Below are 12,384 nucleotides of genomic sequence, written 5' to 3'. Positions count from 1 at the left end.
ATCCCCACCTTTTGGCAGAATGCTAGGTGAAAAGTAATTGCTCAATATATTACTTGAATAAAAATTTAAAATGTTACAAGTATTTTATTTTTTATTAAAAAAGTGACTGGAAGACAATTTGCTATTTGTATAACAAATTTATCTTATCTGACAATATCCTTTACAATTTTAATTCCGTAGGGTAATAAAAGAAGTCCTTGGGACTGAGAGGTATGGTTTTGCATTCAATTTTGAAGAAATGAGATAAAAATGGACCTGAACCTTCTGAAGTCATCTTGTGATAAGTACTAGGTGAACATCACACTGTATCACTTAAATATGTAAAATCATTTTGTGTCAATCAAAACATAATTCAAATTAAAAATACACTGAAGTATAAAAATATAATTAAAATGCCATAAGTATCACTACTCCAAGCAGCTATTTATTATCATTTGGATATATTTCCTGAATTTCTTTCTTTACATATATGTATTCCAGTTTAGAATTGGCATCAAGCCTTATGGGCAATAGTTTTTCTTTTCTATTTAAGATTATATCTTGCCTATTTGTCAAATTTTCAGGTACTCCTTCCAAATAAAATAGTTAAATGGCACCTGATATTCAACTGAATATTGCTTCATCTGTAATCTTATAGGACAATATTTGAATAATTTTCAATTTTGTTTTTATAAAGCATGATTTTATGCATGTCTTTGTACACATGCATTTTATTTTTATAAACAGATTCTCAGATGAAGAAAATATATGTAATTTTAAATTATTTGATGCAAATTTCTAAATTCCTTTTAAGCAAAGTATACCTACTTCTACTGATAGTGTAAAAACACTTTTTTGCCTTAATCATCTGTGGGAGATGACATTCTTTTAAAATATTCACTGATTTAATAGGTAAAACTATTTTTATTGTTTCCATGTGATGATGAATATGGTCAACAAAGTTGTTCTTAGCCATCACATCTCTCAGGTGTCTCTTTTCTAGGTACCCTGATTTGTTTCTCTTGCTTCTAGGGGGTTGCCTACCTCTGAGCCAGTTATTTACAGAGCTGAGTTCGTCATAATAAGGAATTGCCCATCAAATGTTCATTAATGTCACCACATTAGTGGGGCAATGTAAGTGATGGGGAACGTACTCAGGGGACCTTTCCACAACATTCTTGGGTAACTCTGTCCCTGATCTGTTTGGTTCTAACTCCGTAAATAATGGGGTTGAGCATGGGAGGTACCAGTAGATAGAGATTAGCAAACAGGATATGTACCACTCGGGGCACATGATGGCCAAAACGGTGGGTGAGGTGGCTGGGATATAAAAAGCCAAGATGACACAGATATGGGAGGCACATGTGCTAAAAGCTTTGAGGCGGGCTTCACCTGAGGGCAACTGAAGCACAGCTCTCAAAATCATCATGTATGACATACCTATGACAGTCATATCAAAGCCAGCCACAGAGAAGGCCACAAAGAGTCCATACCCACGATTTATGCTTGTATCAGCACACACCAACTTCAGCACAGCCATGTGCTCACAGTATGACTGGGGAATGGCTTGGTGTTGGCAGAAGGGCATCCTAGACACCATGAAGCAGAAGAGGCTCACCCACAGCAGCCCTCTCAGCATCACGACAGTCCCCAGTTCAATCATGACCGATGGGGTTATGAGGCTAGAGTGTTGGAGTGGGAAGCAGATGGCCACATGGCGATCCAGGGCCATAGCCATGAGCACCCCAGACTCCATAAAAGAAAAGGCATGGATGAAGAACACCTGGATGAGGCAGGCATGGTACTCAATCTCATGAGCATGAAACAGAATATGACCAACATCTTAGGTTGGGTGGAGGAGGAGAGGACCAGGTCAGTGATAGCCAGCATGGCCAGAAAGAGGTACATGGGCTTATGCAGGGTGTGGTCAATTCTGATTACACGGAGGAGAGTGATATTTCCAACAACAGCCACAGCATACATGGCACAGAACGGAAAGGCAATCCAAAACTGGAAACTCTCTAGGCCTGGGATTCCAAGCAGGATGAAGGACGCAGGATGAGAAGAGCTGTTCCCTGAAACCAGCACCATGGGCTGGTTAATATGGTTTCCGTTGGGAAGGTAATCTACTCTCTGCAGATGATAACAATCAAAACAAGTGTTATTATTATATAGAAGGCTTTTGGATGGGACTATTGGATACCAGAGTGATTGGATTTGATTATAAACTAGAATAATTTCAACTGTTTTAATAAATAATACGTTGCAACACAACATCATGTTACTCTGTTGTTTTTCATACTAATGTCATTCAAAATGGGGTAGAACATACTAGTTGCATGTGTAATTCTTGCTCTTCAGTTCTATAGAACTAAAAGCTGATTAGTTTAAACTTTTCCACAGGTCCTTTTTATCCCTCTGGTTAGCCACTTGGCCAACTTCTCAGAGTAGGAAGTCAGTAGAGTTTGCAAGCCTATGGCAATTTATGTACTACTTTGAAGTTAGCTTTGAATCTAGATCAGTCACCACAAGGGCTTGGGTGGGAAGTTAACCTACTGACCAATTGAACATTTGTACTTTAATTTATTATCTTTAGTGTAGGTTTCTCCTAGACAAGAAGTTAACAAGCTTTTTTCTTTAAAAAGTGAGATTATAAAATTTGAGAAATTGTGGGCTATACTATCTGTTGCAGCAGATCAATTCAACCATTGTAGTGTGAAAGTAACCATAGTCAACACACAAATGTGTGAGTGTGGTGTGTTCCAGTAAACCTTTGTTTACAAAAATGGGTTGCAAGCAGGTGTTGGATTCCAGGCTATAGTTTGCCAACCTCTGTCCTAGGAGATGAATTTTTCATGAAGTCAGCCGTGAACCCTACACTATCTCTAGCATCTCTGTGCTTGGTGCAGAGTAGGAGTTTAATAAAATATTCCTGAAGAAAGTAGCACATAAATGTCATTATTCAAAGGCGGCAGACTCATTAACTGATGAACAATATTCTAGATACCCAGATAGAGCCCTATTGACTCTACCTTGAGGCCATAGAGGTTGCCCTGTGGCAGTGGATGCTGTCTGTCTCTGTTCATCTTACCTGAGTTTATTCCACCCTTTGAGTTTTTTGGTGATCACTATCAATCTCAGAATCGATGGCACAAAGCTCACTTTGTTCTTACCCAACACTTTTTCACTGAACTCAGTTGTCTGTGCTTTGTTTGAAAGCTTCAGTTCTTACCGCCTTCAAAAGAGAAACACCTGGGCAAGAAAAGTAATGCATTCAAATCCCCATCACCTCTTGGAACTAACACATGTCTCATTCACTAGAAAAAAAAAGATTCCTAAAAAGAATTTCTTCAAGATCCCCAAAAGGGTTGTCTTTGTCCAAATTTCTCAAGATTTATAACAGACTGGGAGAAATAGGGCTCAGACTTTATAAGTCTAGATCTAAATTGAGATCTTGACCATCCTGCCAGAGAATAAGATATAGGTTTGCTCAAAACAAATACTTGTATGTAGAGCATGGTAAAATTTCAAAACCACCTGTATCCAGGGTCCACCTATATCCCTATCCCTCCTTGCCTGTCCCAGACGTCCCAAGCTGTTTTGTATATTCTGTTTGAGCCGAAGTCTTTCTGTCACTTGCTCCTGTATATCACCCTCAAATTGTCGTGGGGACAGTCCCTGATGTTCAGGGGTACCTTGAAAAGCATATTCAGACCATCCTCATTGCTGTACAAGGCAATATAAGGGGTGCTGGCCAAATGTACAGTTTCTCAAAGTGTATAAATTGTTATGTATCCTGGAACTTAAAGTAAAATTTAAAAAATTAAAAATAAATAAATAAGTAATTGTTATTTTTGGAGACATAGCACTATATACTTAAAAATTTTTGTTTAATAAACATACTTGTGCATGTGTCTTTAGAGTAGCATGATTTATAAACCTTTGGGTATATACCCAGTAATGGGATCGCTGGGTCAAATGGTATTTCTAGTTCTAGATCCTTAAGGAATCGCCACATTGTCTTCCACAGTGGTTGAACTAATTTACACTCCCACCAACAGTATAAAAGCATTCCTATTTCTCCACATCCTCTCTAGCATCGTAAGAGCAAAGACTTGGAACCAACCGAAATGTCCATCAATGATAGACTAGATTAAGAAAATGTGGCACATATACACCATGGAATACTATACAGGCATAAAAAAGGATGAGTTCATGTCCTTTTCAGGCACGTGGATGAAGCTGGAAACCATCATTCTGAGCAAACTACCACAAGGACAGAAAACCAAACACCACATGTTCTTACTCATAGGTGGGAGTTGAACAACGAGAACACATGGATACAGGGTGGGGAACATCACACACTGGGGCCTGTCCAGGGTGGGGGGTTGGGGGAGGCATAGCATTAGGATAAATACCTAATGTAAATGATGAGTTGATGGGTTCAGCACACCAACATGGCACATGTATACATATGTAGCAAACCTGCACATTGTGCCCTTTTACCCTAGAACTTAAAGTATAATTTAAAAAATGATAAAAAAATTTGTTTATTTGCTTGTTCTTTTTCTTTTATTTTTGAGACATGCTTTCACTCTGTTGTCCAGGCTGGAGTGCAATGGTGTGATAACAGCTCACTCTAGCCTTGAACTTCTGGGTTTAGGAGATCCTCCCACCTCAGCTTTCCAGGTAGCTGGAACTATGGATGCACGCCACCATGCCCAGCAAATTTCTTGTATTTTTAATAGTGACAGGGTCTCACTATGTTACCCAAGCTTGTCTCAAACTCTTGGGCTCGAGTGATCAGCCAGCCTTGGCCTCCCAAAGTGCTGGAATTAGACATATGACACTATGCCCAGCCCAAATTTTATTGTTTCTAACTCACACAAAACCTCTGTATCCTCCTATAACAATGAGAAAACAGAGTTCAGACTAGTTACATGATCTGCCCAAGATCACACAGCAAGTAAGTATCCAGGTGCATGACTTTGCAGCCAGTGCTCTTGGCTGTACCCAAGCTGCCTGTGATAGATAACAATTCAGACTCCTGCCCAGGTTGGGGAAAACAGAATTTTCTGTCCTATCATGACAAAGGCAAACATGAAGGGGGTGTGCGCAACTGCATGCTGAATTAGAGGAAGATCTGAATTTGGACCCAGGGTTCCTACTACTTCATTGGGCTGGAGCCTCTAGCACAGTCTCCAGCTTGACCTCCTGGGATCTCTGGGTGTGTGCTGCTTTCTCTGGGAGGACATCTTTAATGTGTTCTGCCCATGAGCCTTAATGGAGAACTCTCCTATTCTACACCCTCCTTAGGAAGTGATGAGTTTCTCCTCAGCCATGTTTCAGCTACCTGTTTTCTATAGCCTCTTTACAAACCAGTTTCTGTCTTCCTATTCATCACACTTCAGACTCCCCAGTAGCCTTTTCACAGGGCAGAGCTTCCCCATGAAGTTATGTCTCTCAGCCTTCCTCATTCCATTCTGCTTGCTTTGCTTTTCTGCTCTCAGATTTTCTGTTTTTGGTGGACAATGGAGGAGCAGGGATGCCCTGGTACCCAAGACTGAATTGAGAGATGGGGACTGTTGACAGGTGCCTCCCTTTCTTCTCTCCATTTTCCTCTGCTGACCTATGGAATCTAGTGCCTTCCCTTACCTTTCTTTTCTCACAGACTTATGAACATAACACAGGCAGACTTAATCCTTCAAGACATGTGGAATGGACATGGAATTAATCAATACTTAGCCATTTTTGTCCAGTATGTGAGGTTTTCAACATAGGAAGCACAGGTTGTCAGCTTGCTGCTGTGTTGAGAAATGGAATGTGCATTTTCTAAAAGGAAGGAAAAGAAAGAACCTCATAATTCTTCCTCCCCAACACTGCTATTAAATCTGTTTCCCCCCTCACAGGCTAGAATTCTTATGAACACAGTACATACTAAAAGTTGAAATGAAATAATGTCATTTCCAAACACTGTAACTAGGGACATAACACGTTTAACTTCAAATTTAATTTTTCTGTTTCCCAAAATAAAATCTAATTTGTAAAACCTCCATGTAGGCTTTTGCTATATAAATGCGGTTACAAGAACTATATTATCACACTGAGTGGAGCTCAATTTTCACCTGTCAGACTGGTCCAACTATAACACCCGCTGACTCTGTTGGATTTCAATGGTCTCACCCATTTTGTGAGAATAGTTAAGTTCATCAGTCAGCTGTGTTGCTCAAGCCAGTGAGGGAATAGAGGATAAAATCAACTGAGATTTTGCTAAGGAATACCTTCTAGGGAGCTGTTTTTTCACTTTGAGCTATCTGAAAATAAGGCATAGAGCAATAATGCTGAAGCAGTGTGGGGTTCAGAGCCACCTCTTTTATGGAAATGTTGTGTGTGGAGGCAGTATTCCTACCTTTCTCGGGTCTCCCTGGAGGACAGAGTGGGAGCACTGAGCCTTCTCCCATTCTTAGAATGAAGATCAGTGGTCTTGGAGTTTTAAACCTGAAGCTCCCAGTGAGTTAGGCCATTGCATTGGCCTTCCTGCTTCTTGGAGCTCTATGACTCCTAATGCTTTCTGTGATGGGCAGAGGTGCCTGAGGTACAGGTAATCACTCACCCTGACCTCTACTCTGTCTTTAACCAAGCATGGCAAGGCCAGAAGGAGTTCTGAAATTCAGCCTTTGGCAGAGACTTCAGATCAAGGCATATTTAAAGGGCTATGTCTGGACGTTTCCGACCTTTAAGTAGTAGGTTTCTCACTCCCCTGAGCTCCAGTGCCTCATATGCACACTGGCTTCCTCTGAGACTGGAGACTAGAGCTGGAAGCATTAACCCATCCCTTTCCTCTCTCCTCTGTATACAGAAGTGGGAAGGCAAGGGATTTGAATGCTTGTGCAGAAAAGTGTGTTGTTGAGATTACATGAATGTGATTTTATCGGTGTGTATGTATTTTTTTTTGTAGTCAGAGTATGTGTATTTATAATTCAGGGGATATTTTGTACAATATGAAACTGTGTTGATATGTCATGTAAGTCGATGTGTGTATCTGAGAGATATGTTAATAAACACATGTATAAGGTACTGAATTTGCATATAAGTGTGAGTATTTGTGTGAATAAGCATATGTGTATATCAAAGTATGAATAATAATTTGCTTTAAGTATGTATCATTAGTGTGCTACCATCATGCTATGAGTTCCAGGTTACTGAATACACACATTTTGTGAAGGCACATGCCTAGTTATATACCTGATAGTGTGAGGTTGCACATAGTGTGTATAGTGTGTATACATATGAGTATGTATATATAAGGAGTGTGGGGTTAATGAGGATGTTGAGCATCCATTAGTGTATCAGTATTTACTAAGGTAGCTGTTGTTCTGAGACCCCTCACCTCTGACGGACTGATTATCTAAATAGGTGAAAGGAATCCCAAAGAAGACCATGCCATAGTCAGTTCTAAAACTTTGTTAGGCTGGAAGGCTCTCTTCACTCAATCTGAACAGTGAAGGCCTACACAGAGCTTCCTCTGTTTCAATACAGAATCCAGATTTTTTAATCTAATGATTTTAATCTAAACACTAAGGAAGACTTGAGAAAGGCAAACATATAAGAATGCAAAGAAAGATTTGTTTGCAAAGAGTACAAAGCTGTCAGACTTGAACAAAATACAAAATGCAACATACATTTAAGTGGATAAAATTACCAAGGTTATCAGGTTTACATCGATGTGTATATGATAGATGGCAATGATCACAGTCACAAAGGTCATAATTTTTCATCTATCAGCCTACAAAATCAGAAGTACCATTTTCTTTTTTAGGGAGTCCAGGTATACAGGAAATATTCAAAATGTTATTATTTTGGAGATCAGGCTGACATTGTACATTGGAATTTCTGGCTTCAAATTCTTTTTCTTTTTTTTAAATTTTTCCTTCCAACTTTTATTTTAGATTCAAGGAGTACCTCTGCCAATTTGTTACAGGGTAAATTTTGTGTCACAGGGGTTTGGTGTATGGATTATTTTATCACCTAGTTGATAAGTATAGTACTCAATAAGTAGTTTTTTATCCTCACCCTCAATCCAACCTCCATGCTCAAGTAGGCCCCAGTGTCTGTTGTGTCCATGTGTACACAATGAGGTATTTGTGTACACGTGAGGTATTTGGTTTTCTTTAAGTTAATTTGCTTAGGATAATGGCCTCTAGTTCCATGTTGCTGCAAAAGACATGATTTCATTCTTTGCAAATGATTTTTCTTTATTTCTTTTTGTTGTTTATTTCCTTTAACTTAGGTATGTGATGTTCTCAGTATATAGGAAGCAGAACAAAATTCAGGTCCCTTTGTCTTCTTTTTCTTCTTGTTTTTTTTAGAGATACTTTTCTCTTTCAACAGAATGTGACATTCAGGATAGGACCTGTGGTGTTTCTGTTTCATTTCTGACTCTTCCACAGTCCCAAATGCCACTGGACTCCAAGCAGGCATGACCCAGGCCCTTGTGGAAAGCATTTATCAGGCTAACCACACTACTTTTTAAGTTTAGTAGGGGATTTCAAGGTGAAAGGAGCATATAGTAGAAATGTCAGAATTTCTCTGATTGATGTTCCCAGAGGCCCCTCATCACTTGAGTCTTTCTAAAGCTGGTGCCTCTCCAGGATGCATTGAGGACTCTAAACCTGGCTCGCAGCCCTTTGTCGAAGCCCAGTTTCCACTGGAATGTACCAAGGTTTCTGGGCAGTTTTGAGAGCCCAGTAAAGTTGGTTACAATAAACTTACAATCACGCCAATCTGCAATTGTAGGGTTACGATGGCAGGGCAGAAAGGATGTTTAGAAAGAAACTTTTGTTGGAAAAAAAGGTTGTTGGGGATATTGACGTGAGAATTCTGAGACAATTCATTATATCTATGTAGAAATATGTTGGTGTGTGTATATATATGTATATGTGTATATATGTAGTATATGATGTGTATATGTAGTATATGATATGTAACATAAATATTATACAGACGTATATAAGGTATTTGTATTATATAAAGAGATAAATATGTGAAACCAAAGAAAATGACTGAGGCAAGTCTCAATCCATTTAGAGGTTTATTTTGCCAAGGTTGAGGACACATGCCTAGGAGAAAGAGACACAGTCACAATAGAACGCATGGCCTGTACTTCTGAAGAGGATTGTGAGGGCTTCAATGATCAAAGGGGAAAAGTGGGCAGGAGGGGAAAGGGGAAAGAAAAAAAGAGGTAGGATATGATCACATTCTTGTGAGGCTTTGATTAGGCTACTGAATCCAGTATGTTGCGGGTGAAAAGGGTTGGTTAGAGGGAGCAATCTATGTATTTCACACTCATTAAATCTGCACTTGACATAAGGTAAGCATAAAGTAGAGGAAGCAGTCAAATAAGCGTTTGTTTCAGGGTGGATGCGGGGATGATTTCTAGTTTCCTCTTAACATGAACCTATGAAGACAGGCTGTTAATTTACATTGTCAGGCTGAGGGAGGCCTTCTGTGGAGACATATAGCCTTCTTTCTGTAACTATGTTTAGGAACAAAAGGAAAGGCAGATATGTGTGTGTAATTTAGCTTTGAAGCTTAACTTTTCCCTTTCGGCATAGTAAATTTGGGATCCTGAGATTTTCTTCTTTTTTTTTTCACATATATACACACAACACACACACACCCACACACACACACACACACATATATATACACACTATATATCACTTTAACCTTCTTTTCTTTTAAAGCTTTTTGTATAAAATATAGCTCTTAAAGTTAATCATTTCAACCTTACTAATGTGAAAAATCTCAATATCTAAATATTTCCATCACATCTACCATTCAAAATATAATTGTCTCTTAATATACGTATGTCACTAACTGCTAAAAAAAAAATTAAAAAAATTATTTGTGGGGTAAAAAAAAAAAGACCCCACAAATAATTAGATTGTTTCAAGTTCATGGTAACCAACTTTATCTGGGTATTCACAAAACCCCAAAATAGGCCGGGTGCGGTGGCTCATGCCTGTAATCTAAGCACTTTGGGAGGCTGAGGTGGGCAGATCACTTGAGGTCAGGAGTTCGAGACCAGCCTGGCCAACATGGTGAAACCCCGTCTCCAATAAAAACACAAAAATTAGCGGGGTGTGGTGGCGGGTGCCTGTAATCCCAGCTATTCAGGATATTGAGGCAGGAGAAATGCTTGAACCTGGGAGACAGAGGTTGTAGTGAGCCAACATCGCACCACTGCACTCCAGCCTGAGTGACAGAGTGAAACTCTGTCTTAAAATAAAATAAATACTCCAAAATATTTTTACACTTGTCTCTCTTTAATTGAGCAGGGATATTATGTTAAAAAAGTGTCATAATTACAACAATAATATTTGACCTCCTTGTCTGACTATATTGTTCGGATTCTTTCCTCTAAGCTGTAGTAAAGCTCTTTTGTCACTTTCTGCAGCTCCCCAGGAAGAAGAATTTCCTAGCTTGATTCTGAAGATTTGACCTGTGGAAGGGTAACATGAGATGGCTTTTGCCTACCTTATTTCTTCTCACTCACCCGAGCATGGTGCTCTTACCAGCTTTCTCTCTGCCATCTAGGGCTCATTTCCATATTCAAGTAGGGAAATCAAATCTGATAGGATGGGAAATATAGAAGTTTATGCTCTGCCTTCTCTAATTTTAGGGAGAATCCTGTTGATCTCAACAATGTAGTGAGAGTCCTAGACATTGTAAAAGCAAGAAAATGAATGTACCCTGATTGGAAAACTGTTACTATTTGAATTGTGTCCTCCCGAAAATTCATATGTTGATGCCCTAACCCTCCATACCTCAGAATGTAACTTTACTTAGGAGTAGGGTAGATGCAGATATAATTTGTTAAATTAAGATGTGGTCTTACTGGAGTATGATGAGTTCCTAAACCTGGATTCCTTATATAAAGAATAATTTGAATACAGAGATACATACACAAGAATGCCATGTAGACAAAGCAGAGAGCAAGGTGATGCATTTAAAAGTCAAGGTTTCCAGCCAATCACCAGAAGGTAAGAGAGAGACATGAGACAAATTCTCTCTCATGGCCAACAGAAAGAGCCAAACACCTTGAACTTGGGCTTCTAACCAGAACTGTAACACAACAAATTACTGTTGTTTGATCACTTAGTTTATAGTACTTAATTATCCGAGTACTGGAAAATGAATACACCAATAAATACACTTTAATTCGTTGATTTTTTTTTTTTTTTTGGAGATATAGTCTCACTACGTTGCCTAGGCTGGAGTGCAGTTGTGCAATCTCAGCTTACTGTAAACTCCAGTATCTGGGTTCAAGAGATTCTCCTGCCTCAGTCTCCCAAGTAGCTGGGATTACAGGTGCCTGCCACCATGTTAATCTATTATTATATGTCATCATCTGTAAATAGTTATACTTCATATGCACCAGTGAACTTTTAAATAGTTTTAATGAAATCATTTATCTAGACACTTACCCGAAGGGTAGCCTTATATTTATGTAAAGATAGATCAATACATTATTGAAAAACCAGAAATAGCTTTAAGTGTTTCAGTAATTGATTTCCTTTTTTTTTAAGAGATGGGGTCTTGCTATGTTGCCCAGCAGACTGGTCTCAAACTCCTAGGTTCAAGCTATTCACCGCCTTGGCCTCCCAAAGTGCTAGGATTACAGGTGTGAGTTACCACACCCTGCCAGTAATTAATTTTCAATAGAAGAATCAATTCTATTCAGTGACAGAACAATGTTTTTATGGTGCTAGAACAATTGGATATCTGTCTGAAAAAACAAAGTGAAACTCACCTTCTACCTCAAAGTAAAATATCTTTACTTGAGGCGTAAAATAAACCTAAATTTGAAAGCTAAAGCTATAGAGCTTCTTTAAAAAAGTACAGCAATATTTTCATGAACTTGGGGAAAGCAGATTTCTTATACAGGACACAAAAGTCATTAGCCACAATAGAAAAGAAGATCAACAATTGATTGTCATCAAAATGAAAAAATACTACTTCAAAAGAGACCAACACAAGTGAAAAGTCAAGTCACAGACAGAGAAAACATTCAGAATGCATATATCTGACAAAGAAAGCCCCATAATCAATAAAAAGGACAACCAACTCATGAAAAATACAAGCAAATGGTTTAAACAGGCCCTGTACAACAAGAGGAAGAAAAATGGCCAATGAACATATGAAAAGGTTTATTATTATTATTCAACATTATTATTCATTAGGGAAATGAAAGTTTAAACTGTAACAATTTAACAATATAAACCTAATTAAAACAGCTAAATTAAGTGCACTGAAAACACTAAGTATTGGTAAAAATGAGGAGCAATTGGACCACTCATAAATTGAATCTCTTTAGCAATTTCTAATAAAACTACAACTCCT

The 12,384-nt window shown here is 38.6% G+C and overlaps 3 protein-coding genes across 3 annotated transcripts in view; 1 reads left to right on the top strand and 2 right to left on the bottom strand.

The window, feature by feature from the left end:
* Nucleotides 1–12,384, top strand: part of MMP26 (matrix metallopeptidase 26) — a 355,123-nt gene that overhangs the window by 110,460 nt on the left and 232,279 nt on the right. The gene's annotated exons all lie outside the window — the stretch shown is intronic.
* Nucleotides 1–12,384, bottom strand: part of RHOG (ras homolog family member G) — a 1,041,648-nt gene that overhangs the window by 853,802 nt on the left and 175,462 nt on the right. The gene's annotated exons all lie outside the window — the stretch shown is intronic.
* On the bottom strand, nucleotides 1,134–2,076 carry LOC126935276 (olfactory receptor 52R1). Its single transcript, XM_050756534.1, is given in 3 exon segments — nucleotides 1,134–1,297; nucleotides 1,300–1,806; nucleotides 1,809–2,076. Coding segments are annotated over 3 exon segments (933 nt in total). The 5' UTR covers nucleotides 2,071–2,076.

The sequence above is a fragment of the Macaca thibetana genome, chromosome 14 (assembly GCF_024542745.1).
Source record: "Macaca thibetana thibetana isolate TM-01 chromosome 14, ASM2454274v1, whole genome shotgun sequence".
NCBI classification, from domain to species: domain Eukaryota; kingdom Metazoa; phylum Chordata; class Mammalia; order Primates; family Cercopithecidae; genus Macaca; species Macaca thibetana.
The sequence above is the reverse complement of the archived record's forward strand: the minus strand, read 5'-3'. Positions and strand labels throughout refer to the sequence as shown.